General features: G+C 42.2%; 1 protein-coding gene and 1 long non-coding RNA gene across 2 annotated transcripts; one reads left to right on the top strand and one right to left on the bottom strand.

The window, feature by feature from the left end:
* The first annotated feature begins 15,127 nt into the window (after positions 1-15,127).
* On the top strand, positions 15,128-16,298 carry LOC125300974. Its single transcript, XR_007194646.1, has 3 exons — positions 15,128-15,542; positions 15,732-15,899; positions 16,208-16,298. It is a non-coding gene; the product is annotated as an uncharacterized LOC125300974 (long non-coding RNA).
* LOC125300973 (uncharacterized protein C1orf87) lies at positions 15,879-18,241 on the bottom strand. The gene is made up of 4 exons (XM_048253194.1): positions 18,146-18,241; positions 17,972-18,037; positions 17,727-17,880; positions 15,879-16,829 (listed from the first exon to the last, which is right to left on the bottom strand). Exons 1-4 carry the CDS (start codon positions 18,173-18,175, stop codon positions 16,669-16,671), a joined length of 411 nt encoding a protein of 136 aa, XP_048109151.1. The 5' UTR covers positions 18,176-18,241; the 3' UTR covers positions 15,879-16,668.
* Between the last annotated feature and the right edge of the window lie 5,259 nt (positions 18,242-23,500).

The raw sequence follows: 23,500 nt of genomic DNA, 5'->3' as shown, positions 1-23,500 counted from the left end.
CCACATGCTTGATTGTGCTCATAGATGAGAAAGAGTTGACTGGGAGCAACAGTTTATGCTGTGGTCATCATTTGTAGAACAAGAGCTGATTGCAGTTGTGTTTCATCAAACAGAATGCAGGTATAGTTTCAAAATGTGTGTGTGTGTGTGTGTGTGTGTGTGTGTGAGGGAGTGAAGATATGACTGAAGAAATTAAGTATTGCAATATGAATGTAACATGTGAGTATTGAATGAAATATCTAAACTTTAAACCCAATTTAAAGATATGAAAAGATAATCTCTCACAATTATTACATCTACTACCAAAGGAAATCTAAACACAAAACTATATTTCAGTGGTCAAAAGATGGCATATTTGCCTGTATGGTCATAATTTATCATACAAAGACAAAAAGAAGAGGCCAGCTGGAAACCCTATTATTTGATGTAAATATGTGAAGTTATAGATTACTTAAGTTGCTGACAGCTTGTTAAAGACCCATGATATTTTTGTATGGAAACTAAATGAGATAACAGGAGTCCAAGTGTCCAAAATGCCACACTGCCTGGCACTGGAGCTGCTGCTATCTTTTATTTGTCATTCCCGCTAATGTGGAGTGTGGTGAGCAGCGTTTGGAATCCATTTGGGCTCATTTCCGCCATGGCAAAAGGTTTCTTCAGGTACCAGCCCAAAATAGCATGTTTGTGTGTATGTGTGAGAGTGCTGTGTTGTTTGTGTGTGTGTATGCGTGATGGAGTGAAGACTGGGCTATTGGGGTGTTGTGTATGGGGGGTGACGAGGCAGCTCTAAACGGTACGGGTGGGGGAGGGGAGTGGAAGTGTGGGGGTGGGGGGTGTATCTTTGTGTCCCTCCCCCCGAGCGTCACCCTCTCCGAGAGCTAGAGGAGTCATTTGCGCCATCTTATGATGTCGTCACGCTGCGTTATCGGCGAGTGGCTAGTCGCCATGGTACCCCCCCACCCCCTCTCTGTGACCTGCCCCTCCCCATTTTACCACACATACTCCATCTCTCTCTCTCTATGTCCCTACACATACACGCACAGACATGCACAGACACACACACACACACACACACACACACACACACACACACACTCAGTGGTCAATGCTGGCAAATAGCTGCTGATGCAGAAGGCCCTGGTAACAAGCTTACCTGCAGATAATCTTCTCAGAGAATTTTCAAGGGAGAAAATAGAGGAGTGAGTGAGTGGCGAGGGGGGAAGAAGGGAGGAGGAGGAGGAGGAAGGGAGGTGGAGGAGGAGAGGAGAGTAAGAGGAAGGAAGGGAGGCGAGAAACTTAGTGAAGTTTTTTGAGTCGCTTACTCGCTGTTGCAAGCACTTTCCATTCTTTCGGGCTCAACTTCTGTAAGTGGTCAAGCACTTTCCTGTCCCCTCGTCGTGCACGGAGGGGAGGAGAGTGAGAGAAAGAGAGGGGGGCGGGTTTGCAGAGGTGCAGCGGTTAGATAGATATATATATATATATATATTATATATATTAATTGAACTGTAATACCCTACATTTGTAAGAGATTGGCTTCTTTTCATTTCATAATCATCTTAAAATGAATGCCTTTTGATCAGGTCTAATTGAAACTCATTGTCCCCGTATGACTGGTCAAGGACAAAGTACAAGACAGCAATAAGTAATAGTATTATCATAATCCTACATTTGTCACATTGCAGTGAAAATGTTTATTTTATATTTATATTATGGCTAGAACCAGTGAGGGTTGTTTTATAGACCAAACACAATTTCACTTCCCTTGTGTCCATCTTATTCTTTTTTTTATTATTCCATTTTTATCCTTTTCTCGGGCCAACATATAATGGTTCTGAAGTTCTGTGATATGATTGCGGGTTTCTCCAAGTGCCCGCTCTGAACAAAGTAGCAAGACCTTTTCTCCTCAAATGCCTTAAATAGCGCAGGACTGAGGCAGGAGGTGAATACTCGGTACCGATCCTGTAAATTAATCATCGAATAAATCATTTACGTCTCTCTCAGTCACATACAGGTTTCCCTCTGAAACCTCACCCTCTTGAGTTTAGGGCCACTGCATAAAACGCCTATACTAAATATCTAAACGCACTGTATAAAGTAGTACATTGTTTGACATTACTGGCCCACTGAAATGCGTATTCTATAGTTGTTCAGCCAACGGTGATGCACAAGGGTAAGGATTCCTGACCTGGGTATTTGTTTGCATGAATGTAAAACGTGGAGTTGCCTAATTTGCTTATCAGACATGCAGACATACTGGCCTCTGGAGTGGATTTGAACATGTCAGTTCATGTCAGAGCTTGTTCACCTTTTTTACTTAAAAAAACCCCAGCCATTGTCTGAAATTGTTGAATTTTCTATAGATCTGGATACATGCAGACAAAGTGTCAATGTGTCATGGCAGGTTTCTCCCTGAAGACCAGAGAGTGTGTTGCTATAAATGGAACCTTCGTACAAGGCTTCAGTGTTTCAAAGAAAATGGCCTTTTATGGGTTTAGCCTCGAATAATAACAGATGCACACTGCAGCCACAACACACGTTCTTAAGGGTACAAATTGAACCATTAGCCGTACAACCCAGTGTGTTTTGCCAGCGCAAGGAACACCCCTGTTAGGACACCCAGAGTCATGTATGAGCAGGGCGGCTGAGTAGCTCACTGTGAGCAGTCACACGCTGGTCTATTTTCCTCTTTAATAAGACAGTAAAAAAACATTGACTTTTTTTTGTTTGGCAGATTGCCCGCTAAGCCAACTGCATTTTATCGCACCAGTAGACCATAAAAGATTGGGACCACAGTGAGCTGACAAAGACAGCGGTTTGGATATGAAACACAATGGAGATGCTGTATCGGAGCTGCCTATAGCCTCTTAATGCAATCTAGCTGGATTACATTTCTTAATGTTCTTAGACAACATAATTGAGCCCTTAAAGTCTATTATCCTTAGTTGAAGGTATATATATATATATATATATATATATATACTTACACACACACACACACACACACACACACACACACACACACACTGATCAGCTCTACTTTAATCAAGCTCAACTTTAATGAACTGCCTCTCCCATTCTGCATCACTTTCATTAGCACTATTTGCTCAATCAATATGCTGCTGGTATCTAGAAGCCCGAGGCAACAGGAGTGGATGCAGAAGCCGTGGGATCCTGCAATGCATTTGCCTTTATGTGTAGGGGACACTGTGCAGCCTCCATCAACTCACAACCCCCACCCACATGCCCCTCCACGCCAAAAACTAAACACCAATAAACTCAAACAGCCCCCCACAACCCCCTACCGCATCACCGCTCCCCTCCGCACCCCACCCCCATCCTAAGGACACTAATTGTAATCATGGCCACTCAATTAATTAGGCGGTGCACTTTATTATGACAAATTCCATTACGCTCGTGCCGAGCTGCACAGCCGGGTCCACATAGAGGTATGGCAGGTAGCGATTTGATTTTTGGTCGGGATTATTGAGCTAAAAAAGACATGATGACATTAGCCGTAATGAGAGTGGAGGGGCTTGGGGCCAGGAGAAAGAGGCAGGGGGCAGGAGGAAGGAGCCGCGACTTCGCTTCTCATTAAGATCCCTCAAGTGCAGGGATTGTCCAGGGTGGAGAGTGGGTCTGTGTGTGTGTGTGTGAGAGAGACAGGGGGTAGGGCGTGACACAGGGAGTGCTCACAGGACCAAAAAAAATAGGCGTTTTGAGCTTAAAAGTGTTTTGATGGGAAATTGATGTTAATGGTAATCATTGCATGTGATGTTTGGTCCTAGAGAACCAGTATTTATGCATATGTGTATGAAAGCATAGGCTATGAATGCTCATTCTCAAGTGAATTCACAGATTAATTTGATCAAAATTCGACTGCATCTGAATTAATTTGTGCAAAACATTGTTTTCCAGATTTGTTCATTGTTTTCCAGTCTTTAAGAGATGCTTGTGTTTTTTGGTGGCTGCTGGCTAAAGGGTATCCACTGTTTATAATAGAAAAATGTGATTTGAATTCTACCCAAAAATATTCTACTACTTTAATCTACCAGTACTTCAGAATATGTTAATTTAAACATAAAGATTATAACGTTTCATTCAAACCAGCCATACCGTATGTTAGCTAATGTAGTAAGCCTACCTCGGACCAACAAACTCTACAGCATCCACCTGCCAGGGCGTAAGGTAAGCTGATGGCCATGGCTATTTGGGGTTAATGGCATAGTGTGTTAATCATTGATGTGTCCTGTACCCATTCCAGTGAAATACACCTACATACTTTTAATGGCTTGTCCAGAAACTATCCATAAAAGGATATAATTTTTGTGACACGCTCCTTCAATCCATCCTCATACCCTTACGATGGCTTAAGGGTTCTCAGTGTTGTGGTTAGGCTTGATGTCTGGAATAGGTTTTAGGCTTTAAGTTGTGGTATGTAGTAGTCATATCTTAGTGGTTCTGGATTAGGGCTAAGGGGTTTGCGTTGGGATTCAAAGTTGGGCCAATGGTCTGGGGTTTTTGTGTAAAAAATTTAGCAAATCCTTGTCCAAACTGACCACAGAAGGGAACAACCCGCATCATGGTGGTCAATGTTTACTGCTATGGACAAATACACAATCAAAACTCTGTGTCAAATGTCAACATATTCCCAATTTTAGAATTATAATAATAAGGGAAATGTCAAATTACTTATTTGTAGCCAAAGGATGTTACATTGTTTACAAATCTGGTGGTGTGAGAAAAGTTTCAGTAACAATCAGAAACAATTAAAAAAAAAAACTAATAATCTGCCTTGCCTGTCTGGGCTAGCAAAACCTACCCAATTTTACTTTTACTTGGGAGCCATTTTCTCAGTGCTTTGACTGTGGAGGTTTATCAGGGGAAGCTTGTTATAAAGGGTCAAGTAATGGAGACCCTGACATAAGACAAATGAATCCGCCATGACATGGAGGTGACTCAAAAATGTCCTCTGATTAGGAAGACGCAGAAGTAGGGCATCTCTAGATAGTATATCATATAATGTTTCCTCTTAGACATTCATTGTATTCCACCCATATTTATTCTTCTTTGATCGTGGTTATGCTCATTATCCTGTAAATATGATTACTTATGATCTACAGTTGGGCACAAGAAATTGGATTTGCTTTGCTTTTGCTTTGATCTGTGAGGTTTACAAACACTTGCTAGTGTTCAGTAGAAACACATTTGAATTGATTGTATTGTCTGATTTCCCCACAGCAAGTAAAAGAAAAGATGTGAAACACTTGAACAAAGCAAGTGACTGACAGTCATGAACTTATCATGCCTAATTAATAAACCCACAACCCCCCTTTAGTCCTCACCTCTCCCTACCCCTCCCTACACACACACACACACACACACACACACACACACACACACACACACACGCGCACACACACACACACACACACACACACACACACACACACACACCATTGCCTGAAGCAGGGGTGTGAGAAAAACAGCCAGGGGTGGAGGAGCTGTGATCCCACCACACGAGTGTGTGTTGGCGCTGGAGGTGTCTGGGCCAGGGAGTCATTTTGATCATCATTTTTGATAGATCAACAGACGGCAGGAAAAGTGAGAGCGGAAATAAACGACACAGCTGGGCTAACAGAAGACTAAAATTCAAGAGCTCTCGTCTACATGTGAGGAAGAGTTATTAGAGTTATTTCTGGGTGACTTGTTTGAGTGGTCCATCGAGTGACAAAAGGTATGTGCTCCAGTCTGGTTCATTTTGTATTAACGACATGTTCAGTGTCAATAAGCACTCAGTGAAGAGTTCAGTTCAAACAGGACCACAGTACCTTGAGCAATACTATAAAGATAGTCGTCCACATGATGTCCTCAATACAACTACTGATTTTATAGGTAGATCCTCATGTCAACTTGAACCTTCATTCGTAGCTTGTTCCTCTGTGTTGTACAAGATGTTTGTTTTATTGACAAATTGACTTATTTTACTGTTGGATGTTGCTCTTCCAGTCATACCTTTGGAGTGCAGCCTTTTGGCAGGTCATCAGTGGCATAGCTCCTTGGGTCCGGTCCACTCCCCATCCTATCCTACATGATAAGCTTGTTTCCTCCAGGTAAATGGCATCAAATCTGCTTTGTTTGCCAACCCAGCAAAATGTGCACTTGGCATTTTCAAGACATTTACACAATGTCCACACAGAATGTAAGACTTCAGCTTTTTTTTTGTTCACATTACGTGGAACTGTTGTGGCTATCCATGTCTCTATAGAAATACCTATGTTCTAAAACGTATATATTCTTTTTGGCATTTGTGTATATCAACAAAGCCGTTAATGCTTTCTGTGAGTCAGTTTTGATAGACCTATCTGGTAAAAAATATACATGTGTGAGTGTGTGTGCATTAGTGTGGCAGGAGGGGTGACATGGACGAGAGTGTAAGCAGGGAGACAGGACAAGGCATGGGTTGGACAGCGACTGTCACAATGACCAGACGTCTCCCAGATTCGCAGTCACCGTGCATCTCCACACGGCTCCTCTGATAGTCAGAACGTCTCAGCCTGGCATCAGGTGGACGGGAAGAAACAGCAAGTGAGAGGACACGAAGTGGGGTAGTAGTGTGTGTGTGTGTGTGTGTGTGTGTGTGTGTGTGTGTGAGAGAGAGAGAGAGATAGAGACAGACAGATAGAGAGACAGAGAGAGTGAGTATGTTTATGTGTGTGTGTGAGAGAGAAGGAGAGATGGAGACAGACAGAGAGAGAGTGAGTATGTTTGTTTGTGTGTGTGTGTGTGTGTGTGTGTGTGTGTGTGTGTGTGTGTGTGTGTGTGTGTGTGTGTGTGTGTGTGTGTGTGGATGGATGGGGGGAGAGGGGTCATACATCCTTAAGCCAGACCCACATCATTTCAGTTTTGTTCATTTGTCAAAGCTCTCTCGGAAATCTCCAGAAAACTAGATTAAGTGTGCCTCCCTCTCCACTGTGACTCCAAGTTAGCGTTATGTTCAGTGGACATTTTCTTTTGTGACTTGCCTTTTGTTGTAAAGTATGAGCTTCATAAATATTTCCGGAGGCATGAAAAGTCCCCGCATGGTGATGGCAGTCTACGTGCGAGTCCTCAGTGACAGCTCTCACCTCATCGTCTCAGCTTGTCACCGCTCTTAAATGCTGATAAAAGCTGCCTTTCACAGGGGGATAATGACTCCCATTGTTTCTCTGTTTATTGTTTTCATCCTCTACTTTTTGGTGCCACTCTCTCTCTCCCCTGTCAGATAGGAGCTGCTGCTGGAGCTGCTGCCGCTGGTAGTGGTGGTGGTGGTGATCAGGTGGGTACTTTTCCGCTCGGTGACGGGAGGAGAGGAGAGAGTTGAGACAGTGGTGCCCGTCTCCTTGTGACAAGCGGCGCTCTGACAAGCCAGGAGTCCTGATTCTCCCCTGGTGCGGCTCCAATCTCAGTCAGTAGCACCTCACTTCTCATTAAGAACCAAGAAGTCTCTCCTTTAAAGGATTTCATTTTTTTATCTTTTTTTCCCTTTTTAGGGGAGGCTAAGTTAATACGATAGTATTATAATACCATGTAATTGTATGTTATTATAGGTTAAATCCTTTTCATTATGATAGCCTTTGGAAATTAGCACCAATTAGTGTCTTTTAAATAGGTGAAGAAGCATGTGAATTGGAAGTCTGTTCTACGGGGTCATAATAATAATAATAATAATAATAATAATAATAATAATAATAATAAATCACTGATTATTTTACATTGTTCATGCCGACTCTCTCAGGTGCCTGTGCATTAGGTGTCCTCCAGTTTTGTTTGTTTGAGCCTCCCATCAATGCCTCCCCCCCTGTCTGCATAACTCAGCAGAAATGCTCGCTAAGCACTTTATCAAAAGCCTTTCTTTTTCCTGCTCTTTTCTTCTGCCTTCTTGTTGTTTTGTTGTTCTGATTTTGCCTCTCCGTCTTCTGTAAGAACAGAGTCTTGACACTCATTAAAAAGGAAGGTAGAGAGGGTGGTGTGTGTGTGTGTGTGTGGTTGGGGTGTGGGTTGGAGTGGGAGGGGAGACATCAATGGGAAGAAAACGTGGAGGTGCTCGGGCGCAGCGCGCGAGCATCTTCTCAACCTGCGGTCACAAAGCTGTCATCGCGCCAGGCAGGCTTGTTAGTCACCACGGGCTTCTCCTCCCCGCGTCTGTCTCGCGCACATGAAGGCGATCAATAATGGATCAAATGAGGGCCGACGCTTTCATTTATTTTAGCGTTGCCTTTTTTTTTTTTACACCAACACAAAGTTGTGGTGAGATGCAAAGGTATGTCTTTCAGATACTTCCCGGAGTGTGTTGCCCCATTTTGTGCAACCAGTGAGGTTATATAAAAACATGACCCTTTTTCTCTCAATTTGCCGTATTTGTGTCAAGTGTGGGCTATCAATTAACTTGTTAGGGTCGTAGTTTGGAACAAATTTGACAGCAGGGGTTGTGATGGCAAAATTAAGGCTTTAACTCAATTAGTTATTGTATTCTACGTTCTATTCTATTCTATAGTTCTCAAAATCCTCACGATCCTTGTTTCCCATTCAGAATCTCATTCTTACTCACCCAATCATGTGACAGGTTAGATGACGAGCCTATCAGCTTCACAGGGCACAGCAGAGGGTCCTTTAAAGTGACCTGAAGAGTTATGTTAAGTGTCAATCACACAAACACACAGACATCCACACACACACACACACACATATAAAAACACTACATCATGTCATGCTATATAGAGCACACAAAAAGTCCACTCCTTAGACTCGTCCAAACACCTACAGGTCTGATCTAAGCATATCACACCTTGTTGTTATCACCTCACCTCAGCTCACTCTCGCGATCCACCTCTCTCTCTCTCCACACCTTTTCTCTCCATCGCCCGGCTTCCTAAATGTAACTATGCAACTCAATTTGAAAATAAAAACTTTCCATTTAAAACTCTCAGTGATATATCACTGTAAGGATACAATATTTTAAATATGGAATATTAGGTATTTTGTGATATACATTTTAGAATATAGAGTATAATATATTGTACAGAATGTTATGGTGTAATCTAAAAAGAGTGCATTAGTAAGTGGATTGCAATTGTGCATATGCAAATAATATTTTATATTTTTAAAAGATAGTGTACTGAGCACCCTCCAAAAAAATCAGTTACTAAAACCATTACTGATGAAGTTGAATAATAACATTGCCTTTCTGAGTTTAACATTAATACTATATTTCAGCAGGTCAAAGCAACTTATGTTAATGTTGAATATTAGCATATTCATATTACACGCTTACTTAACACTTTTGTTAATGATAAGGCAACTCTCTCAAATGTGTGTCCGATTGCCAGTGCATTTTTGTAGCATCAAAGACCCTTGTAAAAAATCAGCCTCAGGAACAAAGAGTCACACAAAGAGCCTACTCTAATTTTGCATGTGTGGCAATGTGCACTGGTTATGCGCTAAGGTAATTCTAAGCCCACAGCTTCAAATTTCACCAATACATCCTATTCTTTATGGCAGATCAAATATGTATATAATCAAGATAATGGTTAATGGTATTTCATATGCATACAAACAATTTAAGTTACAGAACACAGATTGACAGGTGTAAGAAAATATAACTTCAAAAAATAAATGCTTACCTAGTGTAGACATATTTGCGTACACATAAGGAAAAATGAGAAGGAGAAAGCACAATGTTATGTATTTTTGTGGTCTGCTTAAGAGTTAAGAGTTATTGAAGGTGGGTTGATGGAAAGCACATGATGATGATGGTGATTGATGAAATTAAGATACAACACACAGTAAGAGGCTACTATATACTGTGTATGCTGTCTTACTGTGTATGTGTGATTATGGCCAGGGGGGTGTGGGTAAGAAAGACATGCCTGGTTGTTTCTGACAATATAAAGAAAGTTTTAACCACAAAAATGGTCAGTACAAAGGGACAATATATATTTGAAATTAAATACAAACACAATTAAGTGCTGTCAAAGCAGAACATTTTTGCATTTGAATTCCATTGCCATTTTATACCTCATACTTGAGATGCAGTGAGGACCCCAATATTTTACTTGGGCAGTTTTGTGTCTCAAACCGCCTACTTGCACCCTTTAAATACTTAGTTTTTTGTAAGTATACAGTGCAGATATTGGGACACTAACCATCGAAAAGTGGGCCCCACAGAAGTAAGCGCTCAGTGCACACTAGCAGTACAGAAGTATGTGGTATGACACATAGCCTTGGTGTAATGATTTGAATCACATGAATTATTGGACACAGTATAATTGTCACATGCTTTGTCACTGACAGCTGTTTATTGTTTTCATCAATAAACTTTTACTTTATGTTGCTACTTATTGTTCTCAAAGTGTGTGTGGGTTTCTTTTTTAAGGTACTGGTTTCAGGATGTTGTTTTGTTAGTGAAATACTGCCCCCTTGTGGATTTAGTATGCCCAAAACACCTCATTCATGAAAACACGTTTAACACGTTCATAAAAAAAAGAAGAAAAAAAAGAAGAAAAAAAACATTTTTCCCCCCATTAACGCTGATATGAAAATAATGGTGGTTGCTGATGATGATTCACGATGACTTTACAATTCCTTATTTAGAAATCATGTATAACAACATTGAGACTAAATGAACAACATTTTTGGACAATCATTCTGTCTCTCGAACAATGATATTTTTATTTCTGCACATCTCCACTGCCCTAAACTTCATGCACTATAGAGCTCCAGATTCCTGTCAGACACCCACCCACCCAGGCAGGCAGTCAGGCACGTCCCTCAGCCATAAACGCCTGCCAGAGACCTGCTGTGTCAGCACACGGAGCTCCACTGCAAAAATCAAAATATCAATAACCTCTTATAGCATTAGGGAAAATGCCTAAATCTTTCCCTGCCTTTTTGCCAATACCACTCAACCACTTACACTTGGCACGCACGTCAGCTGAGAATTTTATGTTCTTTCTCTCTCTCAACCTCTTCCTCCTCTTCTTGAAAGCCATCCGGATTCTCTAGGTGTGGAGGAGTAGTTTTTCTTCTTTCTATTACAAATATTAACCTCTAGGCCTATATGTTCTTAATATGTATGGAATATCTACAAATAGAACATTCTCACACAGGCATGAAACGGTTCTGTATCTTCATGAAATCTGTATCTTGATACACCCTAAAGTAAGATGTTGAATGAGGGGAAATATTTGATGCTTTAGACATTGATGCTTTAAAAAATCACACAGTAGCAATGAAACTGCTGGAGAAACTCACTTACTGGCATTCAGACGGTACATTAAAGCGCAATGATGTGGACATCCTAGTAATGGCGGACATTGTTCATGCTTGCTGCATACTCCACAACGTCTGCGAAATCCACAAGGAGAACTATTTGCCCGAGTGGAACACAGGTGGTACTCGCCTTCCTCCTCCGGAGGCTGACCCAGAGGTCCTGCATGCACCGCAAGCAGGTTACGCACAGCGCATCAGAAAGGCCATCATGACCATCATGCCGCCGGAATGATCATGAAAAGTCTGTGGACAATTCCAGTTTGTCTATCAATAATGTAACATTTTGATGCTTCAAGAAGGCAGGAACGTTTTGTCACCCTATAGGCGTACTTGAAGTAGTCGCGTAACTGCGCTGATTAATAATAATTGCAATGAACCTCAAATAGCATATAATAACATCATGACGGTGAAATGGTTCATTTTCCCAAATGTACTTTATTTCCCCAAAAGTATCCCCTCTCCCCATCCCATTCCCTCCACCAATGGCAGGTGCCTTTTGTGGGATGTTGCGCACCTGCTAACTACAGCCCATCAAATGTGTGCCTGGCATGGAGGTTCCTAGGCTATTTGCAGCAGGTGCCTTTGTTGGATACGCACCTGCTAACTACAGCCCATCCTATAGGCTATTTGCATTCCGAATGGCAGCCTAAATGATAATCAGCCATTCACATGTTTTGTGTCCAGCAAACTGGTCAAATACTGTAGTGTGAAATATCAAATACTGTACTGTAGGCCTATTGCATTTACGTAATGAGTTTGGAACATATAGGCCTATTGCATTTACGTAATGAGTTTGCAACAAAGTGTGTTCTCTTAATTGTAATGTTATCTTCATTCTCAATCCGACATCTTGTGACCAGCCTTATGGCAACGAATATTTTCTTCGTTTTATTTGGCTAAGCCTTATTCATTCTCAACAAATATTGTGCTCAATGAGGTCATGAGAAGACTATTCCAATGAACAGAAAATCGATCGTGTTGTCTAACACAATTTATTAAATACAGACAAATCACAAGTTTAAAAAACACGTTTAAAAAAATTACACGTTTTAAAAAAATACACGTTTAAAAAAAGTGACAAAAAATTGCACCAAACCCGAAGTTTGAATTACCTAAGAAACAAACAAGTGTCCATCTGCCTAGCCTAGGCTATGGAGTTAAGTGTCGATGTGCTGTATGATGATGTACGCTGTATGATGTGCTGTGCGTGAACAAATGTTCAAAAGTGCCCAACATGGCAAGTCAGGAATGATGAGATGAGGGCTCACAGGTCCCTGTATGATGGATGACCGTTGTCGCGATGGTACCGAGGCTCTGGCCTCCACGCTGGCTCTTGAGGTGGGTACTGGCCGTGGGCCTGAGGGACTGGCATCCTCTGGACCATCTGCTGCAGGACCGTGTTGAGGTCGAGGAGCCGTTGATTGAGCTGAGCGCTCTCTTTCCCGGTCATCTCGCGCTTCTCTCCGAGCGCGTTCCTCACGCTCCTGGTTCTCCAATGCCCTCTGCCGATCCCGGTCGTCCACCTCACGATCAAGGTCCGCCAGCAGGTTCCTCATCTCTGCCATGGACCCGGCGCGTGCCTTCCTCGCCTTCTTCCTCGGTGGCGAGCGGTGGAGGCCGTGGGCCTGAGGGACTGGTATCCTCTGGACCATCTGCTGCAGGACCGTGTTGAGGTCGAGGAGCCGTTGATTGAGCTGAGCGCTCTCTCTTTCCCGGTCCTCTCGCGCTTCTCTCCGAGCGCGTTCCTCACGCTCCTGGTTCTCCAATGCCCACTGCCGATCCCGGTCGTCCACCTCACGATCAAGGTCCGCCAGCAGGTTCCTCATCTCTGCCATGGACCCGGCGCATGCCTTCCTCGCCTTCTTCCTCGGTGGCGAGCGACAGGGTGACACTTCCCCTGCTGTTTCACCTCCTTAGTCCTAATGAGGAAGCAGGAGCAAAATGGCCTAATTTGGAACCTGTGTCGGTTGCTTGGCAGCATTTTCTCTTCAAAGAGTTCAACTCCATCTGACATGTCTCTGGCTCAGTTCTATAGGCAGAGCCACCAAGTGGATCCTCTAAAGTCTTTCCCAGAGGCTGAACATTCCCGGCTTTTTGTATGAATGATGTATGTTACAGTCTTTGCTGAGGCACACCCCACACTCCTTGGCCCTCACGTCATTTCTAACTGAGTCAAATGTATGGGACAGAATTAATCATGTTATTGCTGCATTTCTACTAAGGGCAGACTTTTTTTGTCTAAATTGTCTGCCCACAGTTCAGCCTGTTGTGAAACCACTGCTAATAGTATATCTTTTACAGGTTTAGATTAACCAGTCACAGGCTTCCAACGGGCCCCCAGTTTGCAGGGCGGCTCCTTACACCCAGATTCAATTCATGCACAAGATGGTAGCAGAGAGGGTTGAAGCGGAGCTTTGATGGTACCTGTTAGCTTCTGCCATATAAATGAATGTGGTCCTTAGCACTTGGTAATGGGTACCTGGAGCTAATTCCATTTGTCATGTGTCGTACATAAGTGTTTTTACTGTTTTACGCATCAATTACCTAACTGTGCTGAATAACTACAGGTGAGTAAAAGTTTAACATTACAAATCATAATCTCAGCTCCAATCATGTATACTGTAAGAATATTATGTATGTTATTGTATCTATGTGTTAATAAAATGAATCACATTTATTTAAATAAAAATACAATTAACAATTACATTTATAAGTATATTGCTTGCTTTTCTCACATGACTCAATAGAAAGTATATCAGTTACACAGAATTGTTGTTACTGTATAAATATGTTAAAATGCTTGTGAAACATATTTAGTAAATGTCTCTTTGGGCATCTTCAAGCATTTCCTGTAATCCAGATTGGATCTGATTAATTTATAACAACACATTTTAAAATATGAAATCAATAGCCTACTCCAACACCAACACTATCCCATATCCCATGGGTAACAAAAAATAAAGTAGGTACAAAAAAGATAAAATACAAAAAAAAAGGTTTTAGAAAACAAATAAAAAGAGAGAGTTCTTGTTTGAATCTTGTTTTTTGTTTGAATCAGAACACTCAAGGCAAACTGAAACTGTTTGCAAATGTTTGTCTGTTTGCAAATTTGAACACACCTCAGATGAAACTCTTATCAGGTGTCCCCAATTCACTTAATCCACTAGAGGGAGCCATAGACATTCTTGTGATCAAGCCCAAGCCAAGCCCATTTCTCCCACCACACATTTAGTTTTGTCAGACTCCTCAGTCAGTTCACTAATGTCCTTATCCTTAGTGTGCTCTGGAACTCTAACTTCAGGGGGATTTGTAAATCCATGAGTATGGTTTCTGATGATTTTTTTTGAAATTATAGTTTTATTTTTTAACTTGATCTTACACTGCCTCTTCATCATTTGGGTTCACTATAGACTAGATTAGATTAGATTAGATTCATTTTTATTGCCATTGTGCAGAGTACAAGAACAGAGACAACAAAATGCAGATTGTGTCTAACCAGAGGTGCAAAAAAGCAGAATATAAGCAAAGATCCTTGATTACTAGCTCCGCTTGAACCCTCTCTGATATAAGCTAAGAATATTATATAATGGAATTCAGTTCTGTTCTGTGCTTTAATACATTCTAGAATATTGCTCGATCAAAACAAAAGAGAAAATGCACTATTTAAATTACAACTGCCACCCACACACATTCTTATCAAGCTGTTCCGTTTCCTTTAAAGATTAATTGTTGGATTTCTGGGATTTCTGTGTGCATAGTAGGCCTACAGACAAACACTTAAATACACACGTATTGAAGCTTAAGAATTCATCTATGCCGATTAGTAAATGGATCAGGAGGTTTTTGTTAAGGCTCATCAGGGATCCACCATTCCTGCTAGCTACACTGTTGATGTGTGTTACTGCTGGCCCTTTCATCATACTGGGCTTCTTCATAGAAACTCCAAATTGGAGTTATTGGTTTGAGGGACTTTATTTCATTTTGGAGGTATTACCAGAGACGGTTGATAAAGCATTTTTTCCATTACTCAGTCCTTCTGAAATTGGTATAACACTAGTGGCGCTAGGCTTTGTCTGCACTGTGGCTAAAACTGGTGTGGACCGTCCACTGGCCATTCTAAAACAGAGGTTGCTTGGAGTTCACTCTAAGTTTGACTCATTTGCGTGGGACGTTGAGTTTGCCTTGTGGCAAGAGAAGTGCAAAGTCATTGGTACAAGCTGCGCCAAAAAAATGAGGTAAGTCAACAAGTTAGATTATGGACTTGTCACACTTTCATTGTTCATCTAAAGGTAATGACCATGTGCACTGATATTGTATTCTCAATCCAGGTTGCAAATGTGAAAAGCCTTTTTTAAGAACAGAGTTTTTAGTTACATTTTAAGTAACATTTTATTATTTACACATTTCTGTCATGTATGATACAGAAGAAAGTATGACTTTTTGGAGAAAAGGGAAAAACTTAAGAAGGGGCCTTACGATGAGCAGAAGGAATTGGCCAAGCGCTTCTATGATGGCAGAATGAAATACTTTGGGTATCAAAACTACCTACATTTCTTACTAAAAAACGGGGAAGAACTGGCACAACATCTCAGGTCAGAGCACTCTCCATTTAACAGAAAGAACATATTTTAGCATGTAAATATCTGAATATATTGGTTTCACCTTGCCTATACAAAGCAAAGGACTTAAAACACTTAAAGAGAGTAGTAATTACAAATCAATTTTAACAGATAGGCTTGCATTAACATTCTGTGAGAAAGTTTAACATGTGTATTTACTTAATTGTGTTTATTTATTTAATAAACTTTTAATTTTTAGATTTAATTTATTGTGTGTTTGCTTTTTCCACCTATTGCAAACGTGCCCTTACGGTATCTCCTATTGACCTCTGACCTGATAGGGCGTCGGTGTCGGAGCAGTACCCGGCAGGTGACCCACTGCTCATTGAAGAAATAGCTCTGGCCCGAATGATATTGAAACAGGAGACCAGAAAGCTGGACGAGCAGCTGAAGGACGGGACCTGGGGCTGAAATGGACTCTTCTTTCCCCCCCTCTGAATCACATGACCAGTTTTGCACTCTTAAATAGTTTTCTATGTATGTTTTAGATGTGCATATTTTTTTAAATGATCTCGTTACATACTGCAAATTCTCAACTTAGCGAAGCAGAACGGTGAAGTTAGCAAAGCACGGTGAAGGCTAAGCAATGTGGAATGACCAATTACCCCAGATGTGTCATGTCCTGTGGTGTTCTGCATTATAAAACGTTCTACGAATATCTAGTACTTTTTTTGTCTCATTCTCTATACCCCAGCTGCCATGTCTATTTTAAGAGCCCAGATGTCTAGAATCGGAGCCCTTTTCATAACCCCTTAAGGTACCGCAGCGCCGAGGCCAAGTGGACCTTGCCCTCCGACGGAGTGGTGTGAGTCACTTCAGCTATCTTCAGGGGGCTCAAGTGGAGGTCGAGGATGACATTGTAGTTTTGAAGCAGACGTCTGGCTTTGTCCTTGTCAAGGTACCCTGAAACAGCAGGCACAGCAAGACAATTGCATTTCTGAACCTCTTCACTGTTGAAAGGCTCAGGGCTGCATGAAGGATAGAGAGTTGCTAAACAGACCAGTGATGCAGAAATAGTCTTGGTTCATTTGGTATGGTTTTGCAGGACTGTGCTTAAGCTATAGCAGTACACCTAAAATATGAGATCACTATAGTCTACTGTATCTTATAGACTAGACAACCACATGTCAGTTGAATATCACATGGTGTTTCATTTCAAGCCTATCTCATTTACATGGAACTTTTTAATTTGTCAAGTGAAACACTTGGAAGTGTTTTGAAATACAATGTACATAATTATCAACTTTGAAAATTTATTACAATCTCTAAACCAAATCTCAGACATGTTTTTGAAGAATCTAGCTATCTATTGTCATTTCTAGATGCATATTAAAGGGACGGACTCTATGGACAAGTCTATGGACTCTTGGACAACACTTTTGATCTAATGCTCTTCTCTATGATACCAGCTGTCCAGTATGAAGGACAGCAATATTTCGTCCCATCCTAATCCGAATACTCTGACAAAATATTTGTGTGAAATCACGCTGGTAATTAAATGCATGTGTTCTTATTAGTCTTTACATACTGAGGACGAAATTCATTGTGATGAAAAATACAGGACTGAATATTTCATCCTCGGTGTGTAAAGACTAATAAGAACAGGTGTATTTAATTACCTGCGTGGTTTGTGTGGATATTTTATCCAAAAATCCATTTGGTATGAAAGGGTCTTAACTATTAAAACATGACAATATAGGCTATGAGATGAACAAATCAAATTGTATACACAGTGTATGACCCGTTGCTCACAAACAGACAAAATGTCTGTGTAATGCACTGTTTTGAATTTCTCATTACCAGTGTTTTGAGTATCACACAGATCCATGGCTTTCTCAATCTTCTGAAACCTTTCAGTCCAGCTCTTGTTTGTCCTGACATTAGTGGGTGGCCTGCCAGGGTCACTATGCACTGACACGGATGTCCTCGATCGAGGCTGACTGCTTCTGTCTATCTGTATGAAGTACGTGGAAAAAGAATATAAGCTGATCTACAGCTATAAATGAACACGTCATAACTATTATGATAGGGGTTGTATACTGTACCTTCATCTTGTTTTGATCATCTTCTGCAACACCACTGAGAAAGTGTAGTAATTCTCTGTACAGCACCTTCAAAACATCAAAGACGCGCTAATAAGTGATCCTATCAGAAATTAGTGGTGCATAAAATGTGTCTGACTGGTGACTGCACACAGCAAAACTACTCTGCATAAGCACCTCATCAGGGCATGTCTCTTTGGAGAACATGTGGAACAAACGACCCAAAGTTGGTAACTTCAAGGGAACCTTGTTTCTCAAGAACACGTAGGTGAGCTGGGCCTGATGGATGGCTCCTGTACGGGAGGTGTCCAGCTCCAGCACGTCACGCTCGATGTTTCCCAGAGTGGAGGAGGAGGAGGAGGAGGAGGAGGAGGCTCCCCAGTCCTGCAGCTCCTCCCTGACGGCCTGCAGCACCAGCCGCTGCTCCTCACCTGGTTCCCCATCCTTCATCTCACCTTCCTGCAAAACAACAGACTCATTAAGCTGCACACTGACCCCCCTCCTCTCCCGGTCCCTAATGATCCACAAATACAGCACATTCATTTAGCCACACCATTAAAAGAACACACACACACACGCACATGCACACACACACGCACACACACACACACACAGACACACACACACACCAACCACTGGGCCTCTCTGAACAGTGAGAGTAATTTTGGTACCCCTTGTTCACCCAAGAGAGATTGCCATTGGGTTGGTGCTCGGCGGAGGTCAGTCAGAGCTGAGAGGTTCTTCTTCAGATGAATGTAAGACAGGGAGCGGTCACCACAAGGTGCTGTCACACACTGCCTCTCACAAATCTGCAAAGTATAAAAAAAAGTCTGTATCAGTGAAACTGTCTTTGAGCCGCAGGTCTGAAAACACAGCACTTCTCAAATAAACACCTCTGCTGCTAAAATGAGTAAGTTTACTCCAGCAGGCCAATGATATGAAAGCTGACAATAGCTGACAAAAGCTGCTTTATGGTTTAGGTAAGCAGTACCTGTTGTAACTCCTTGTGAATGTGTGTGCCCTCATTCAGTGCTTTGTTTAGGAAAGGAGTCTCTGATGGTGATATTTTGCCAGTGTGTACAGACATGTCTTCAGAGACTATGCTCAGGACATCTGCAGCCACTTCTGGATTTAACACCTTTGACCTAAGAATAAATACATGGCAGTAGGCCTATAATAGCCTACAATCTGTACTTTGCAGTCAGCACATTGCAGTATTCTGCCTTCTCCACCCCTCCAACCCTACCAGTGTAATGATTATTTATTTATTTGAGTGAATGAGGTCACCTTGTTCTGCTTAAACTCACTTGTTTGGTTCCTCAACAAAATATTTGACCTGTCTACTACCAACGATTTTAACGACCAGATGAGGCATTGCATTTGTCTCAGGGGTGTATTTGGAAGCCATGATCCGGAGGACGTGGACTCTCCCGGAGGGATGGAGCTGGTGGAAAACAAAACAAAACTAAACAAGGACAGGTTTACAACGAAGGGCAAGCAGAGGCACGCTAACTCTTCATGAAAGGGAAACGTAGCCTACAGTAAATAATGATGCATCCAAATCTCCACACAAAACATAGATCATGTCATCCAATCTCCTGACATTGTCTAGTCAACGAAGACAGGCTACATACAGTATACGAAGGCTGTTTATTAAAAGGCAAGAGTTTGTAATTACTTTAAACAATCGTGATGAAACACGGCAATGCTTTTTACTTACGAGAACAGATCCTCTGCCGGTTTACGTTTGCCTTTATAACGCACGGTAGGATAGGCAGGCCTTCTTGTTCTTAGTTGTCCGGACAAGAGTTGAAGATAACCAACAGTAAAGTCTACGCGGAGTGTATTTCGCGCCATGGTAACTTGGCGCACCCACCATGTTTCCAGGGCTTCTGTAATGACTGAAATGATTTAGTACCGTCCGTCGTCCTGCGGCCTGATGTGAATAACCAGTAACAGCACATTCTCATAGTAGCCTAACCTAAAAATCGTTGGCTCATTACGGTAAAACACAACATAATTAGTTTAATTCTAGCCTACAACTACAAAGAATTAGTAGAGACAGTGCAAGCTTAAACACCCTTGCATGTCACAGTAATAGCCAGTAGGTGGCCACACAGCTCCACAGAAGGAATGCGTGAGCTCTTGGGGGTTACACAAGGATGTAAGGTTGGCAAAATTAGCTTAAAAAAGATATAACAGTAACACAGTTAACAGTGCTATTATTCTGTGAGAGTGAAATTTGCTTAAAATCCTTTCTAGCCCACAATTCTTTCACAAATGGTTGGATTTCTATTTTGTTATCTTATCATGATATTATCATTACGTTACTTGTCGGTTTAATCTTATTTTTTTGTTGAATGCGTGGCCTACTGGTTAACGCTTCGGCTTGAGCAAGGCACCTAACCCCTCACTGCTCCCCGAGCGCCGCTGTTGTTGCAGGCAGCTCACTGCGCCGGGATTAGTGTGTGCTTCACCTCACTGTGCGTACACTGTGTGCTGAGTGTGTTTCACTAATTCACGGATTGGGATAAATGCAGAGACCAAATTTCCCTCACGGGATCAAAAGAGTATACTTACACTTATAGTTAAGCTGCCGGGACAAAACTTTGCGTGTGCTAGACAAACTCCATTAATTGAATAAGGGGTTTAATTAAATGTCTGTACTTGATAAGGAAGCACTAAATGATGAAGGCCTAAGCCAAGATAATAAAAAGCTTAATTGTGTTATTACCTGAAAATGACCTCATCCTAAACCTCTTAATATGTTTAACCTTGGAATAGTTTATCTGTGTTCACAAAAGTAGACCCAGGTGTGGACAGCAGGTTTCCCTGGATTTACCAAATTCGCTTGGCATCGTGCAGACAACCACCGTGGCTTTGTCTTCTTCTAAAGAACCACAAACTCTCACAAGTGAGCAGCCTGCAGTGGTTCCCCCATTTGCTCTGATTTGTGAGAATTAAGCCGTGAAAGTGGTTCTTAATGGATGTGGAAATAACCGCTCGTTTTGGCCGGCCATTAACAGTCACCGCACACATCGCCCACGCGCCTCCTCTCCGACAGGACCTAATATGGCTGAAGTGTGAAAGTCAAACGGTTAATTTTATCTTAATGATCAAATGAGCGGCGGGGGCCCGACAAAGACTAGGTGCGCTTCCGGCGGCGCCGACTCCCGCCACGAGTCCGATTGGAGAGGCTGCAATCCTCAAAGGAGCATCTGGATGCGACGGGGAGGTGTGTAGCCTAATCAAAGTCCAAACAGCGCAGGTCTGATACCGGAGCTCACGTGAAGTGTTTCTTTCATGAGAGTTCAAAGGGCCGAAAGAGAGAGAGAGAGAGAGAGAGAGAGAGAGAGAGAGAGAGAGGAGGGGGGAGGGAGGGAGGGGGGGGCTGAAAATCACGCCGTCGGACCAGATGATGAATCACCACTTTAATTCCTTCCTTACGCCTTTCATTTCACATCTCTTGTCGCATTGTAGAGAACAAACACAGTGATATTTGCATCAGTTGGATGTGAGTATGAGAGAGGAAGGAAGAGAGAGAGAGAGTGTGTGTGTGTGTCTGTTCCTTTAGTGTGTCTGTGGCTAGCAGTGCTCGTGACTGTCTCCACGTGAGGCAAGCGCCCGCATACCTTTGCAGTTTAGCCCCCCAGCGTGTTTTGTACCGTCTAGTCTTCATTCTCTCCTGCGGAGGCGTTCAGTGCTGGCGTTAGCATATGATGGCTCTATTCACCTGCTACAGGGGGCTATAGTATGCACTGTGAAGGGTTGGGAGGGGAGAGGGGAAGAGGAGAGAGACACACTCCACTGCCTCATGTCCTCCAAGCCACTGATGTGTGTGTCAGGTCACACTCAGTGAGACTAATGATGGAGACAGGAGATAGATAGCCCTGCAGGCTCAGGAAGAAGGAGAGTTTGGGGGCAGTTTAGTCCCTTTACGGTAGGCCTATACCAACAGGGTGAAAAAAAAGTGTTTCAAATTTGTACCACTTGAATTAAGGATGACTTCCTACCATAATGTCAGTACATATCTGTTTTAATCATTTTCACTCAGGATACATAAGGGGATGACTCAGTGTTGGGTTTGACCAGAGACAAGACAGTGGGGTGCCATATTCCTGAGATCATAGAGATATCAACTGTGTCTTATTCCAAAAGTTCAGAAGAGGTTGAAAAGTAAAAGGCTCCTCTTTGACTGGAAAGTGATAGTTTGAGTTCTCTTTATATTCTCGAGCTGTTTAAATGACAGAAGCCATGATTTGGTTATTTAATATGGGCTTAGTGAGATTTTAGTCTAGATTTACAAATAACTACTGAATCATTGTGGTTAACGTTTACTGTACATTAGCAGACAAACTGATTGGTTACCACTGTGGGCAAGTTGTTTGTGACACCTGAGCTAATTTAGTGCCCAGTATGACTATTGAGTAGTATATTTTGCACATTATAGGCCTACTATAAATATAAATATCACAGTGAATCATGGCTGATTATGTTCTAGGTAATACTATGGTGCAGTCATTCGTACAGCAAACAGTTGTAGTGTGCACATCCCACCTTCTGGCAGGTGCAGGACAAAAGAAAACTATACTCATTTGAAAAAATATAATGTCCGCAACACTGCTATTGACTCCCAATTATTTATTGCAACGTTTCGACCCTGCTGGGTCTTCTTCAGGCAAATGATGTCTTCATTTGCCTGAAGAAGACCCAGCAGGGTCGAAACGTTGCAGTCATTCGTACAGCAATAATAAGAAATGTCTGAGAGGATTTAAGCACTATGTATGTGACTGCAAATAGATGTGTATTAATAATCTACTGTTGTGAATAGAAAGGCATTGCTCTGAAAACATCCACTAAAAACAGCAGTTCAACTACAGTTCAAACAGCAGTTATCTACAGTTCAGCCCATGTGGGTGGCTTTTGCCATGCAGATGCATTCATCTTTGATTTATTTGTTTGATCTTTTTGGGGGGAGTATTTTACATTTTATTTCATGTAGCACAAGTTTATCTCATAAGAGAGTCCTTTCTTTTCTCCACAAGGCGTAGTCTCTGCCATGCGAGATGCCTCAGATAGTGATCAGCTCCCTGGCGCATGGAACCACATATAGAAAAAAGATTTAGAGGCTTAACCTGTCGTTCAAGGTGGTGTGTCAAAATACCAGCGCCTGGCCCCGCCACCACTGTACCATTTACTTTGATCCGTTCTGCGGAGAGGAAAGTTTTCTCCCCCCTATAATCGACTTTGATGTCCTGTGCCTCATTTATGCGGAGGGTCACCGGGACGTCTGAGTGAAGGCTTTAATTGATTAGCTGGCCAATTAAACACAGACTATAGGGGTGGGGAGTGTGTGTGTGTGTGTGTGTGTGTGTGTGTGTGTGTGTGTGTGTGTGTGCGCGTGTGTGCGCGTGTGTGTGTGTGTGTGTGTGTGTGTGAGAGTGTGTGTGTGTGTGGGTGGGAAGGGGTGACAAGGGGGGTTTGGTGGAAGAGTGACAGAACCGAGGCATTTTCTTCCCTTTCTCCCGGCTT

Source organism: Alosa alosa, chromosome 9, assembly GCF_017589495.1.
Source record: "Alosa alosa isolate M-15738 ecotype Scorff River chromosome 9, AALO_Geno_1.1, whole genome shotgun sequence".
NCBI classification, from domain to species: domain Eukaryota; kingdom Metazoa; phylum Chordata; class Actinopteri; order Clupeiformes; family Clupeidae; genus Alosa; species Alosa alosa.
Note: the sequence above shows the minus strand (reverse complement) of the source record. Positions and strands in the feature narration are given on the sequence as shown.